Source organism: Artemia franciscana, chromosome 11, assembly GCF_032884065.1.
Source record: "Artemia franciscana chromosome 11, ASM3288406v1, whole genome shotgun sequence".
NCBI classification, from domain to species: Eukaryota; Metazoa; Arthropoda; class Branchiopoda; order Anostraca; family Artemiidae; genus Artemia; species Artemia franciscana.
In genome coordinates, this window is record NC_088873.1 from 4,440,502 (window position 1) to 4,456,344 (window position 15,843).

The 15,843-nt window shown below is 35.6% G+C and overlaps 1 protein-coding gene across 1 annotated transcript in view; it reads left to right on the forward strand.

The window, feature by feature from the left end:
- The window catches only part of LOC136032705 (cadherin-like and PC-esterase domain-containing protein 1), a 277,185-nt gene that overhangs the window by 244,641 nt on the left and 16,701 nt on the right, over nt 1-15,843 (forward strand). The window contains exons 12-13 of the mRNA XM_065713010.1: nt 12,550-12,634; nt 15,307-15,450. Of these exons, the coding sequence (XP_065569082.1) occupies nt 12,550-12,634; nt 15,307-15,450 (229 nt within the window). The remainder of the gene's footprint in view (nt 1-12,549; nt 12,635-15,306; nt 15,451-15,843) is intronic.

The window sequence follows — 15,843 nt, forward strand, 5'->3', positions numbered from 1 at the left end:
CCAGCAGCAATTTTTTTAACCAATTATTTGTTATTGGTAAAATCAAAGTGATAGGATCGTTTGTAAATATACAAATATATATATATATATATATATATATATATATATATATATATATATATATATATATATATATATATATATATATATAATGAAAAGAGAAATCATCAATGTAACAGCACAAACACAAAAAAAAGAAAGGAGATAGAAGGAGAGGGAAAACTGTTTTCCTAAATTAGTGGTTAATATAGACCAGCACTTGAATGAGGCCTTAACCCTACTCATCCATACAACCACATAGGTCAAACAGGATAGCCATACACAATCCACCATAAAGAATAATCCATGGACAGGCAGTCATGTCGTCAATAAGTATAAGTCGTCATTTACCAAACAATAAAAAAAATGTTATATATATTTATAACATTTTGGGATTACATAATTGTTTTAATTCTTTTTATTTTTACGCAAGTCAAACCTCGCTCCACTGGTTTGTTGAAGTAAACTCATATATATATATATATATATATATATATATATATATATATATATATATATATATATATATATATATATATATATATATATATATATATATATATATATATATATAAATATATAATGACCCCATGGTCATTTGAGAAACTTTGATAACAACATCAATAGTACGGCCACTATGCTATTCATATCATTGTCATTAATTACCCGGATGCCATTCGTTCTATTAACCGGGTAATGGAACAGTCACTATAATAGCAGCTTCTTTATTACCCGGTGGTTGACAAAATTGATTTGGAACAGATCTATTTCTATTAATTTTCTTTAAGATTTTTTAGAGTGGAGATTGTCACTTTGACATAGGAACTAATTAGAGAATCTAATTTCTAATGTGTTTCCAGCCTTTGTGACATATTGCAACAGAAGTGAAATATTTCTTCCTTCCATTCTTCTACCTCAAGGCAGTTTGTTTGAAGATTTATCTATCGGTTGGATATTATATGGTTCAAAAGACATAATTTCTCTCTTAAAGAGTTATTAGGCAAAATTCCAGAATATTCAAAAGTGTTACTTTATCTACGGTGCCAATATATTTCAGGCTATGAGTCTGAGTCTTCTAATTATTAATGAAGATAGAACGTGGTTATGATTTACGGTCCCGGATCCAGAAAACGGCTGGTAAAGCTGACCTAGGTCATCGCTGGATAACTAATTTTGTTTTTCTGCGAGGGTGTACATTTTATAAATAGTTTGAAATAGAGTTGGTGACCAGGTGAATTTTAATAGTTTTATTTGGGTTTTGATTTTGAAACATTGGGGAAGCAGAAGCTGTGGCGGGTGAATTTTAATAGTTTTATTTAGGTTTGGTTTTAAAAAGTTGGGGAAGCAGAAGCTGTGGCTGGTATTTTTCTACAGAACTCCTAAATCTGAACGGATTAAATATTTATTTGACAAATAGTATTTGATTTTCACTAGAGCTTGTTATTAGAGATTTAGGGGCTGCTGGCTACAAAAGTGAGGTTAATATTGTAATAGCGAAGTACATAATCGTTGTGGATTAGGAAAACCACTGATAAATTTGACCCGGGTTATCCCTGGATAGCTGATTTTTTTCTATTCAAAATTCTGCACTCTATAAATAATTTGAAATAAAGCTGGTTACCATGGCCTTTCTAACAGTTTTATTTGGGGGTCGTTTCCTAAAAAAACGGAAAAAGGGAATCTATGGCTATTTTTCTCATGAAGAATTTTCAGATCCAAATACATTAAATATACATTTTTGGAATAGTGCCTGATTTTCACCCTAGCTGGTGCTTAAAAAATTGTTTGTGGCTCTTGGTTAAAAATCTGAGGCTAATGAAAGTAGCTCAGGGTTATGGTTCACGAATGAATAAAAAACAAGATTTTTCAACTGAAAGTAAGAAGCAACATTAAAACTTAAAATGAAGAAAAACTATTAAGTATATGAGGGTGTTGCCCCCTCTTGAATATCCCGGTCTTTACACTAAAGTTTGACTTCTTGTTCCAATTATTTAAGAACGACTCCTGAAATAAAAGGGCCGTTCAACTATAATAATAAGCTTTTTTAAAAGTTAGAAAAAACCTGTCGCGTAAAAAGCGATGCATTGAGGAGAGAACAAACCTTTTGTATGCATAATAATTTCTGTTCATTTTAAGTTTTAATTTTGCCCATTGCTTTTAGTTGAAAAAAACTTATTTTTTTATTAGATTTCTGATCGTATTCTAATAGTGTTGGGGATCCGACTTCCCCTCCATGGAAAATTCTCAACTCCCACGAAAAATTTCTCCTTGTTAATATCCTTTCGTGAAACGTCCCCCACAATAAATCTCCCTCCCGAAAAACATCCGTTTACTTTCCAATACGGAATACTGTATGTAACAAGAGCTAAGAGCTCATATGGCACTTGTGACGAGGCGAGAAGAGCTAAGAGCCAAGAGATCATATGGTATGAGCTCTAACGAAATTCTATAAATCAATAGATTGATTCAAAAAGCAAAATAAGAGGTTTAATGCCGGTCAGGATTTAAAATAAGAGCTATGAGTCACGATGTCCTTCTAAATATCAAAATTCATTAAGATCCGATCACCCACTCGTAAGTTATAAATACCTAATTTTTTCTAATTTTTCCTCTCCCTTTAGCCCCCCAGATGGTCGAATCTGGGAAAAAGACTTTATCAAGTCAAATTGTGCAGCTCCCTGACACGCCTACCAATTTTCATCGTCCTAGCATGTCCGGAAGCACCAAACTCGCCAAACCACTGAATCCCTCCCCCCAACTCCCCCAAAGAGAACGAATCCAGTACGATTCTGTCAATCACGTATCAAGAACATTAGTTTATGCTATCCACCAAGCTTCATCCCGTTTCCTCCACTCCAAGTGTTTTTCCAGGATTCCCCTCTCCAACTCCCCCCAATGTCAAAAGATCTGGTCAGGATTTGAAATAAGAGCTCTGAGACATGAATTCCTTCTAAAAATCAAATTTCATTAAGATCCGATCATCTATTCGTAAGATAAAAATACCCCAATTTTCACGTTTTCCAAAAATTCCGGTTTCCCCCTCCATCTCCCCCCAATTTCACAGGATCTGGTCGGAATTTAAAATTAGAACTTTAAAGCACAAGATCCTTCTAAATATCAAATTTCATTAAGATCTGGTCACCCTTTCGTAAGTTACAAATACCTCAATTTTCAAAATTACCCCCCCCCCCCAATTCCACCAAAGAGAGCAGATCCGGTCTGGTTATGTCAGTCACGTATCTTAGACAGGTTTTTATTCTTCTCATCCAGTTTCATCCTGATCTCACCGCTTTAAGTATTTTCTAAGATTTCTGGTCCCCCCCAACCCCCCCCCCAATTACGCTTGATCCGGTTGAGATTTAAAATAAGAGATCTGAGTTACGAGGTCCTTCTAAATATGAAGTTTCATGAAGATCCGATCACTCTTTCGTAAGTTTCGTAAGATCACTTATTTTTCAGAATGAACCCCCCCCCCCCCAATAGAGCGGATCCGTTCCAATTATGTAAATCATGTATTTAAGACTTCTGATTATTTTCCCCACCAAGTTTCATCCCGATCCCTCCAATTTAAGCGTTTTCCAAGATTTTAGGTTCCCCCACCGCAAACTTCCCCCAATATCACCAGTTCCGGTCGGGATTGAAAATAATTGCTTTGAGACACGATATCCTTCTAAATATCAAATTTCATTGAGATCCGATCACCCGTTCGTAAGTTAAAAATACCTCATTTTTTCTAATTTTTCAGAATTAACCCCTCCCCCAACTACCCCAAAGAGAGCGAATCCGTTCCGTTTATGTCAATCATGTATCCATTACTTGTGCTTATTTTTCCCACCAAGTTTCATCCCGATCCCTCCACTCTAAGCGTTTTCCAAGTTTTAGGTTTCTCCCTCCCAACTCCCCCCAATTTCACCAGATCCGGTCAGGTTTTAAATAAGAGCTCTGAGCCACGATATCCTTCTAAATATCAAATTTCATTGAGATCCGATCACTCCTTCGTAAGTTAAAAATACCTCATTTTTCTAATTTTTCAGAAATACCCCCCCCCCCCAACTACCCCAAAGAGACCGGATCCGTTCCGTTTATGTCAATCATGTATCTAGGACTTGTTTTTATTTTTCCGACCAAGTTTCATCCCGATCCCTCCGCTCTAAGTGTTTTCCAAGTTTTAGGTTTCCCCCTCCCACCCCCCCCCCAATGTCACCAGATCCGGTCAAGCTTTAAAATAAGAGCTATAAGACACGATATCCTTCTAAAAATTAAATTTTATTGAGATTCGATCACCCGTTCGTAAGTTAAAAATACCTCATTTTTCCTAATTTTTTAGAATTGCTCCCCCCCCCCCCAACTACCCCAAAGAGATTGGATCCGTTCCGATTATGTCAATCATGTATCTGGGACTTGTGCTTATTTTTCCCATCAAGTTTCATCCCGATCCCTCCACTCTAAGTGTTTTCCAAGATTTTAGGTGTCCCCCCTCTAGCTCACCCCAATGTCATCAGATCCGGTCGGGATTTAAAATAAGAGCTGTGAGACACAATATCATTCCAAATGCAAATTTCATTAAGATCCCATCTCCCGCTCCTATTTTTAATTTAAGCTGGTCATGTCCCTGATACGCCTGCCGAATTTCATCGTCCTAGTTTACCTGGAAGTGCCTAAAGTAGCAAAACCGGGACCGAAAGACCGACAGACGGACTGACACACCGACAGAATTGGCGATTGCTATATGTCACTTGGTTAATACCAAGTGCCATAAAAATGGACGAAGTGCATAGCTTGCAGCCATTCCCGTGGAGACTGTAGGGGGTCAAGTCATCGTCAAAGATATAGTTATTATATCTTTAGACTATGTTGAACAAAATGGCTATCTCGAAATTTTGATCAAGTGACCTTGGGGAAAAAGGGGCATGGGAGGGGGCTAGCTGTGCTCCAATATTTTTAGTTACCTAAAAAGGGCACTAGAACTTTTGATTTCTAATCGAACGATCCCTCTTCTCATTCTCTAGGATCACTGGTTCAATACAATCCTCTCTGGAAAAGAAAATAATGAACACGCATCCGTGATCTTACTTCTGGCAAAAAAGCAGAATTCACACATATTTTTTTATGTAGGAGTAAACCCTCTATGATAGGGCGCTCTGATATGGTGTATCCAATGGTGTGATTTGCATTAAGATCGCTAGTTGTCTTAGGGGTGTTTTCCCCATTTTTCGAAAAATGGGCAAATTCTCTCTGGTTTGCAACTTTTGATGGGTAACATTAAACTTGATTAATTTTATAAATTTTGAATAAGCCTCACAGTTCGACTCTTTTGATGTATTTATTGTTATCAATACTCTCTTTCTCAGAGTTTCGGTTGGTATTGAGCTGCATCGCTCCTTACTTACAGCTCATTACCAAGAACGGTTGGATTCTGGACCCAGAAAACGGCTGGTAAAGCTGACTAAGGTTATGGCTGCATAACTATTTTTTTTTCTTCTTCTTTTTCTTACGAGCGGGTATATTATATCAATATTTTTACATAGAGTTGATGGACAAGCTTATTTTAGTAGTTTTATTTGTGTACTTGTTTTTTGGAAATCTGCTAATATTTTAAAGTGCAACAGTGTTTGATTTGAGTGCTTAAAGATTTTTGAGGTTATCAATTGCAAATCTGATATTAAAATAGAATATAAATCTAACAAAAATTGTTCAAGGCTATCCTGCTTCGAATACTCCTACCATGACCAATATCACGTACTGCCACGGGTCTACTATTAGTTACCGTTACATTTTAGAACAAAAAAATAGTGCCAAGGATAGAATACTACTAAACATAAAATGAGCAAAAGTTAACAAATTATCAATTATTCTAGAGCTTATAAACCTTAAATAAATATAAACTTAAAACAAATATTACTTAAATGAGAGGCAAAGCCACACTTAAAACAAATATAAATTACTACAAATAAGCGTTGTATTGCCCCCGTCCTTTGCCTGCCCCCAGGTATCAAACAGTTCGTGCTGTTCAAACTGTAGTAAGGAGCGACCCAGCTCAATAGTTCGAACAGTTCGAACTGTAGTAAGGAGCGACCCAGCTCAATAGTAACCAAAACTCTAAAATGGAATGTGATACCAATAGCTACATCAAAAGAATCGCATTTTGATGCTGATTTCAAATATATAAGTTTCATCAAGTTTAGTCTTACCCAATCAAAAGTTATGAGCCTGAGAAAATTTGCCTTATTTTAGAAAAAAAGGGGGAAATACCCCCTAAAAGTCATAGAATCTTAACGAAAATCACACCATCAGATTCAGCGTATCAGAGAACTCTATTGTAGAAGTTTCAAGCATCTATCTATAGAAATGTTGAATTTTGTATTTTTTTACCAGAAGGCAGATCACGGATGAGGGTTTATTTGTTTGTTTGTTTTTTTTCCCAGGGATGATCGTATCGACCCAGTGGTCCTAGAATGTTGCGAGAGGGCTCATTCTAACGGAAATGAAAAGTTCTAGTGCCCTTTTTAAGTGACCAAAAAAATTAGTGGGCACCTTGGCCCCCTCCCAAAGTCAACAGATGAAAATTCTAAGACAGCCATTTTATTCAGCGTAGTCGAAAAACCTTGTAACTATGTCTTTGAGGACCACTTAATCCCCCAAAGTCCCCGTGGGAGGGGCTACAAGTTACAAACTTTGACCAGTACTTACATATAGTAATGGTTATTGGGAAGTGTACAGACGTTTTCAGGGGGATTTTTTGGTTGGAGCGAGGGGTTGAGAAGAGGGGATATGTTGGGGGAGTATCCATCAAGGAATTTGTCATGGGGGAAGAAAATTTCCATGAAGGGAGCGCGGGATTTTCTAGCATTATTTAAAAAAAAAATAATGAAAAAATAAATATTTAAATTTTTTTCCACTTTAAGTAAGGAGCAGCATTAAAACTTAAAACGAAAAGAAATTATTACCCATATGAGGGGGTCACCTCCTCCTAATACCTTGCTCTTTACGCTAAAGTATTTTTAGTAATTTCGACTATTTTTTCTGCGGCTTTTGTGATTCAGGGGTCATTCTTAAGGAATTGGGACAAAATTTAAGCTTTGGTGTAAAGAGCGAGGTACTGACGAGGGGGTGACCCCTCATATATGTAATAAAAATATGAGAATACCAAAGTTCGTTATGTAAGCTAATTTATAAGATACGTATATCTTTTGCTAATTAAAACATTCGTAAAATATTAAAAGTTCTAGTTGCCTTTTTAAGTAACCAAAAAATTGGAGGGCAACTAGGCTTCCTCCTCCGCTCATTTTTTTTATAAAAATAATTTGATAAAAACTATGAGAAAGTCATTTAGCCAAAAAAAATAAATATGCAAATTTTGTTTTAATTATTCCTCTGCGGAGAGCCAAAATCAAAATATGCATTTATTCAAAAACGTTCAGAAATTAAATAAAAAAAACTAGTTTTTTAACTGAAAGTAAGGAGCGACATTAAAACTTAAAACAAACAGAAATTACTTCGTATATGAAAGGGGCTGCTTCCTCATCAACGCCCTGCCCTTTACGCTAAAGTTTTACTGTTTTAAAAAGAAGAGTTGAGAAAAAGAGTCAAACTTTAGCGTAAAGAGCGGGGCGTTGAGGAGGAAGCAGCCCCTTTCATATACGAAGTAATTTCTGTTCGTTTTAAGTTTTAATGTCGCTCCTTACTTTCAGTTAAAAGAACTTGTTTTTTTTTTATTTAATAGTGCCAAAGAGCTATACGAAATTTACTAAAAATTGAAAATATTTAATATGTGTTTTATATTTTCATTATAAAATTAAAAGATAACATACTATTCAATTTCCAGGAGTGTTTTTTCTATCAGTTTGTATTTTTTAATCAAGTTAGTAGGCTTACTAATGGTCCAACAATTTACTAAATTTTTATCAGTAGTTTTCCCTTGTAAACCCTTTTTTTTTCAAACGTGAAAAAGTTCAACTTTGAATCGAGTTATTTATTTATTTTTCAGTAATTCCAAATGAAACTGTCGTCATGTGAGTCTTAGAGGAGTGGTTGTACAATAGTTGTTTATGTTTAAGAAAACATTCCGCGTGTCTATCTGCGACAATTAATTATGTTTACTGTTTTAGATATTCCTAGTTTTTGCAATTTTTTCTTCCTTTATATCAATCCTTTTCAAATATATACAACAAATAATTGGTGAAACAGAACTTTCAACCTGAGTAAACTATTTAGTTGTCTGTAAATTACACATACTACTCCATCATTTCAGATTAGTCTGAACCTTAGCACTTTTTCCCTCCCAGAAAATTTACCTCATGCAAAATCCCCCCTAAAAATTCTACCTGGAAAATTTCTTGCTTGGAATGTTCAGATTAGGCTAAATTCTAGCGCGTGTACCTCTCTGGCAAGTGAATTAAGAGAAGGGGTGTGCTAGTTTTATTGTTCACCGCAAGGAAGGCCTGAGCATCCAGCCCAGCAAAGTGGGGCTTGATTCTTGGGCTGAATCAGGACGCACAGAATAATTGAATGTTTAATAGGAAAAGTATACCATTAACCACTTTTAACCATAAACCCCTTATAACCATAAACCATTTATACCATAAACCATGGTTTATGGTTTGACGCTATAAACCATTATAAAGATTTCCCAGCTACGTTCGGTTGTTTTACTAGCAATATATAAACATATACTACAATAGCAATTTAATGAATATGTAATATAATATTAAAACAGCTAATATAATCTAATAATCCTACAGAACTAGAATTCCTCAAATTTTAGCTTCCCCGTCATCACCACTCTAATTAGACTCCAATCCATTGTTCCATAAACATATTGAGTGATAAAATATTAGAGCCTACTAATTGGAGCCGTTCTATCACTCACCACGTGCACAAATTTCTAGTCTATGCACATGGAATGTGCAGGTCTCCTTTGTTTACGTGGAAGAGACATGTCTTATGCCGCCCCATTTTCCTGTGTCGTTTCTTGTCACCCTTACCTTTATATTTGACAACCCTGCGAAAGTCATCAAGTTCGTTTTCACAGCTTCTTATCTGCATGGGTTTTAATAATGTTCACTGCAATATTTTTGAAGGAATTAACTCATAGTTATAGTCCTGTGACTATCTTGTCAAGTTAACAATTGTCATTATTCCTCTCAGAGCCATTACCAACCTATTAGGGACAATAAAGTTGATGCTATTTAGAAGATGGAACATAACCCGTAGTCTATACAAGGAGCTTAACCATATAGAAAACAAGAAATTCTCCGTACTTCTTATCGTTAAAAAAAAAAAAATAAAAGAAGGTATTACTCGATCTTGCATACGAAGGGGGATGCCTTTGAGCTCCTACCCACCCTTAATTCTCGGGTTTTTGGTGGTCTCCGTATATTTCGTATGGTTTCTATATTATTCTAAAATTTCTCGCATTTCCTTCGATTTTCTATCCTCTCTCCCCAAGCCCTTAGATATCGGGTAAGCCAAAGTAAATTACTCCATGCGTACCGTTTTTTTTAAGTACATTAAGTACATTCTCCAATGATTTCCTCAAATAATAAACCCTAAAGGAGAAGTAACTGTCCTCCTCCCCTCGATTCAAAGTTAGAGGCTTACTTGGCTCCCCAAATACTCTCTGGAAGTTTTAACTCGGTGCACCGAACCATTCCCAAAAAATTGTAGATAATTATTTTGAAAACTCGGGAGAATGTTCTTTGGTTCACTCAGATATGCGTGTCGCCTCAAGTGAGTAACTTTTCAAAACTTGGGGAAATGCTTGGCTAGTAAACAGTCCTAAAAGTCCCAAGGATAACAACACCAAAAAACCTGTCTTTTTTACTAAAATAAATGTTTGGACAGGTTTGGGGTCACTACCCCTTTGGGGTACGTTATGCTGGTTTGTTGTAACGCCTGTACAATCGTCTTGTCCTAGCAAGACTTCTTTGCGCTTTTGTATGCCACATGTTCTGGTGGTTCCTCCTTTCTAGATTATTCTGATTTAAAAAGATAGAAGTACAATCTGTTTAATGTTCTTCAGATGTAGAAAATAGCTTTTAAATCTCCCTCCGTGGATGAAGAGAATGCGTATCTAAGAAAAATAGTAAATAGTGAACCCCTTTGGAGTGGTTACCGATAGGATTAATCGATTCAAGTGCATATTAAATTAAAAAAAGCAAGTTTTTTCAAAAGAAAGTAAGGAGTGACATTAAAACTTAAAACGAACAGAAATTACTTCGTATATGAAAGGGGCTGCTTCCTCATCAACGCCCCGCTCTTTACGCTAAAGTTAGACTCTTTCTCTCAACTCTTCTTTTTAAAACAGTAAAAAACTTTAGCGTAAAGAGCGGGGCGTTGATGAGGAAGTAGCCCCTTTCATATACGAAGTAATTTCTGTTCGTTTCAAGTTTCAATGTCGCTCCTTACTTTCAGTTGAAAAAACTTGTTTTTTTTATTTAATTTCTGAAAGTTTTTGAATCAATGCATGTTTTGATTTTGGCTCTTCGCAAAGGAATAATTAAAACGAAATTTTCATATTTTTTTTGGCCAAATGGCTTTCTCATAATATTGATAGAAGGATTTTGAGAAAAAAAGAGCGGGGGAGGAAGCCTAGTTGCCCTCCAATTTTTTGGTTAATTAAAAAGGCAACTAGAACTTTTAAATTTTTACGAATCTTTTTATTAGTAAAAGATATACGTAACTTACAAATTAGCTTACGTAAAGAACTTTTTATTCTCATATTTTTGTCACATATATGAGAGGGTTCGCCCCCTCGTCAGTACATCTCTCTTTACATTAAATCTTAAATGTTGTCCCAATTCATTAAGAATGACCTCTGAATCACAAAAGCCGTAGAATAAATAATTGACATTACTAAAAATACTTTAGCGTAAGAGCGAGGTATAAGGAGGAGGTGAGCCCCTCATATGGGTAATAATTTATGTTCGTTTTCAAGTTTTAATGCTGCTCCTTACTTCCAGGGCTGAAAAAACTTTTTCATATTTATTTTTTCATTTTTTTTTTTAATAATGCTAGTAAATCCTGCGCTCCCTTCATGGAAATTTTCTTCCCCCATGACAAATTCCTCGATGGAAAGTTCCCCCAGCATATTCCCCTCTTCTCAACTCACCCCTCCAACCAAAAATCCTCCTGAAAACGTCTGTACACTTCCCAATAACCATTACTATATGTAAGCACTGGTCAAAGTTTGTAACTTAAAGCCCCTCCCACGGGGACTGTGGGGGAATAAGTCACCCCTAAAAACATAGTTATAAGGTTTTTCGACTTCGCTGAATAAAATGGCTATCTCAGAATTTTGATCCGTTGACTTTGGGAAAATAATTAGCGTAGGAGGGGGTCTAGGTGCCCTCCAATTTTTTTGTCACTTAAAAAGGGCACTAGAACTTTTAATATCCGTTAGAATGAGCCCTCTTGCAACATTCTAGGACAACTGGGTCGATACGATCACCCCTGGGAAAAAAAAAACAACAAACAAACAAATAAACACACATCCGTGATCTGCCTTCTGGCAAAAAAATACAAAATTTCACATTTTTGTAGATAGGAGCTTGAAATTTCAACAGTAAGTTTCTCTGATACGCTGAATCTGATGGTGTAGTTTTTGTTAAGATTCTATGACTTTTAGGGGGTGTTTTCCCCTATTCTCTAAAATAACGCAAGTGTTCTCAGGCTCGTAACTTTTGATGGGTAAGACTAAACTTGATGAAACTTATATATTTAAAATCAGCATTAAAATGCGATTCTTTTGATGTAGCTATTTGTATCAAAATTCCATTTTTTAGAGTTTTGGTTACTATTGAGCCGGGTCGCTCCTTACTACAGTTCGTTACCACAAACTGATTAGATCCGTGCCATACTATGTAAAGCGCTTTAGTACTCCACTAATGGCGCACTAAGTTTTGTTCTTCAGTTTTGCCGGAATTAACTCTTTTCTTTTGTCTCTACTGTTGTAAGCGGGATTTTTTGTTTTTTTTTCCTTCTCCGTCTTTGCAAATTTACTTAGTATATGATTGATAATAGAAATAATTTATTCTCATTAAAAAGATGTAAATTTCCTTAGAAGGTGCTATTGTCTTTAGGAATCAGCAGATTGTTAGTGTTTGAATTTAGTACTGACAAAAAGTGTTGTCAAATTTTACAAATTGGTTTCACGTATTTATTTTTTGGTTCTACATGGTAGCACTGACAAAAATGGGACTTAATAAAAGTAATAATTTTAAAACAATATTTACAGTAAAGTCTTTGAAATCCGCGTTGTCGGGTATGAATGGAACTCCGAAGTGCAAAAAAATATTTATTTTTTTGATTATTATTTTATTTATAACGTTTAATTTTATTTTTGATGTCAATTGCTTTAAACAAGCCAATGCAAGAAAAAGGAAATATGTCAATTAAACAGCAGTCCCTTGTATCTTTTTCTTAATGATAATCCGTATTTCCTTAAAAAGTTAAATCTCTGATTTAAAAAAATGCTATCATATTTTGTCTTGCTTTTACTCTATTTTTCAGATTTAACCGAAAAGTTACAGTCGTCATCAAATTATACGGAGCAGGGTTTCACATTGGAAATTTCAGTCGAAATTTTGTGATACAAGTAAGTACCCTTATATTTAGTATATCGATAGAGATAGAAAAAGAGTAGAGATCGGATTTTGAAAACATTGCGCTTTGAATTGCTAGCCAGAACTCTTAGAATCGACATTACTGTTGTAATTGACCAATCAGATAAAAAGACACCAGCTAGTGTGAATCTGGTCTCTGTTCCTTTGTTTTAATCTGTATGTATGTGTTTATGAGTGTCATGAACCTTTATTTACTTTTAAAAGCAACCTGGAAGATTCAGAAAATAAGCTTATTATGATAAAAGGCTATTTTAACCGTTCAGAAGCCAATCTGACCGTGTCCATAAGACAACTGAACTTAACATAAGAAAAAACTTGGCTGGGTTTGATCTTAAGGCACCAATTATATGGCAGAAACTTCCAAGAATGTTTCTTGGAATTCCAAAAATTCCAAGCTGAAAGTAATTGCCACCACTAAAGGTCTTGCCTGTACTTGTGAAATAATTCATTCGATAAAACAAAGTTCTTCTGATGAAAGTAAAAAGTGAAGTTGAAACTTAAAACGAAAATTATTCCTTCACAGTTTATGCAAATATATCCGAAAACTATTTCAAATAAGCTGACTCAAGACATTTCCCCTGCTTAGATTTTTTAAAGTATTAAAGGCGTACAGTTAATTTATTTATTTCACGCCCGGTGAAAGACTATTGAGAGCCTCATAAACTAGACTTTCATTTTCTGCAGGATCCTTGAAGATTTTCAACTCCTATTTTCATGGGTCACTTTTGTGTTTCCACTAAAGCGCAAGTTTTTAAATAAACACACGTCCCTGATCACCTTTTTCTTAAAAATATCTTCTTGACAGTTCGTAAATAAGAACTATAAATTATGCCAAAAATAAGCCCCAATATTTCCTTGTAAACATTAGTATTAACAAAGTTTCTGATAATACTTGACTTTCACCTTCTGGGGAGCTCCCTCATGGTGCTGGTGATGCCCCCCAGCCTCTACTTTTTTTGTACCAATAACGCAAAAGTGGAGCTATCATCCGTATTCAGGCTAGTCCAAATGAAGGTTTACGCGTTACTGAAAACAAGAATTTCCGAATAGTATAATCTAGAAATAACAGGTGTACCCTGAATAAATCAAAAGGGATTATATGCATCAGACATTTCAAACTATTTGTAATATCTTGAAAATTGGTCAAGGAATCGATTAGGAAATTAGAGGGAGCACCGCATGGGAGGGGGCCAAGTCTATTTTAATTTTGACTTTGAGAGGAGGCCAGAGGTAAATCAAAAGACACTGTTTGTATCCAGTTCATCGAAACACCATGTCCCAAATATCTTTGGAACGGCTTGAGGCATGGTATTGAAACTTCCCAAAATAAAATTCCCCCTCCCCATGCCTCCCCAATTGACACCTCTGAAGTCAGGTTTGTTTGCCTACTTTGCAAGGGGCAAAGAGAAAAAGAATTACTTAAAACGAAAATGGGTGTACTATGTATTACTATGTATGAGCCAATGCCTCAATTTTTCTTTTAGCGGCCTTTATTCGGCATCTTTATCTCTTATTGCTAACAAGCTTAAATAAAACGACTAATCTTACCTCTTGCCTTCCTAGAGACCAATATTGACCCAGGCACGAGCACAAAAACTTACTTAAAGTACGACAAGAAGGGCTAGCCCCTTAAGGGGGGTGGTTGGAAACTTTAAAAAAAAAAAAAAAAAAGATATGTAAAAACAAGAGCCACAGAAAATATTTACACTCTTAGGAAAACCGCAAAATTTTTGTATTTTGGAGGAGCACAGGCTTTTTTCCGTCTGGTACAGGCCTGGCGGAAGACAATTTTATCTTGTGAAGCAATGTCATCTCTGGAGAAAATATCTATTTTTTTAAATAAAGCATTATCTGAAATCCCTTTTTGAATGTACGTCTTACGCTTCTAATGACCAAGGAAATCAACCGTAAGTTCAACCATAAATTCTGACACGGAATAGCCCACCTGGCGTTTCCCCTCCAGTTATATAACCCTAATTTGTTCAGAAAATTATTTTAGTATTCAGAAAAACATGATACTTTCCCAACAAAAAAAAAGTTTTTACAAGCCATTGTGCCTCTTCCGAAGGCCATTCGGACCCCTCTCTCTCTCTCTCTCTCTCTCTCTCTCTCTCTCTCTCTCTCTCTCTCTCTCTCTCTCTCTCTCTCTCTCTCTCTCTCTCTCTCTCTCTCTCTCTCTCTCTCTCTCTCTCTCTCTCTCTCTCTCGCTCTCTCTCACTATAAAAAATTCAAATATTCTAAACTTTTTGTTAGATTTTTTCTTCTGGAATGTGTCACTACTGCATGTCACAAAAAGTTAGTAATTTTCATTCTAGCACAGAATGGAGATGAAAAAAAGAAATTGTTGACCTGCAAGTTTATCTGAGGTCAAGCAGCGAAACCAACACGAACCCAAAGCAATAAGAATTTTACTGAACCTAACAAAACTTCTATTACTTTCTACCCTGCTTCAAATACCTTTTTCGCCCTGCTAAGTATAGAAGACCCGGAAAACAAATAGAAAAAAAATTGCTAATGCCATAAGGCCGTTATCAGGTTTTTCATTTTAAAAAGGGCATTTATAAGCTATTATTATAAGTAGTTATTGCAGAAAAGGATTTCTACTGCGGGATTTCTACACGAATTATGAATTTGTCCTTTCTAGCACAGAACGAAAATGAGTGTTATGAATCGTAACCTAAGACAAAAAGCCAAAGAAAAAGGATTTCTGACCATCGATTCCTTCAGAATGACTACAGCAAGAAACAAAGAATTCTACCCAGGTCAATGTGCATGTCATTTTCATGAGGTTAGTTCAATCTGAATTCATATGCTTGCTTAACTAGACATCAATGTCTAGGTTAAGTCATTTCTTGACTAAATACATTTTGTTTCCTTTTTATAAGGCGTTCTGGCTGGTTCAAAATTATGTTGTCTAGACCCTGATGTCAAGCTCACCATCAGAGACGTATGCAAGGGGGCAGGAGGGGAGATCGCAGCTATCGTAACCTGGAAATAGAAAATAGCCTTGAGTTCTGTGTAATTCTTATCCGAGTTCCATGTTAGTTCTTTTTCATTTTTACCCCCCTCCCCTCAAACAAATATTCACTATCGGCCTTGCCCCAAAAATCTCTCGGAACATGCCTGCTACAGATACATAAAAACAGTATTTTACTTATCTTCTTATTTATTCATTTTGTAC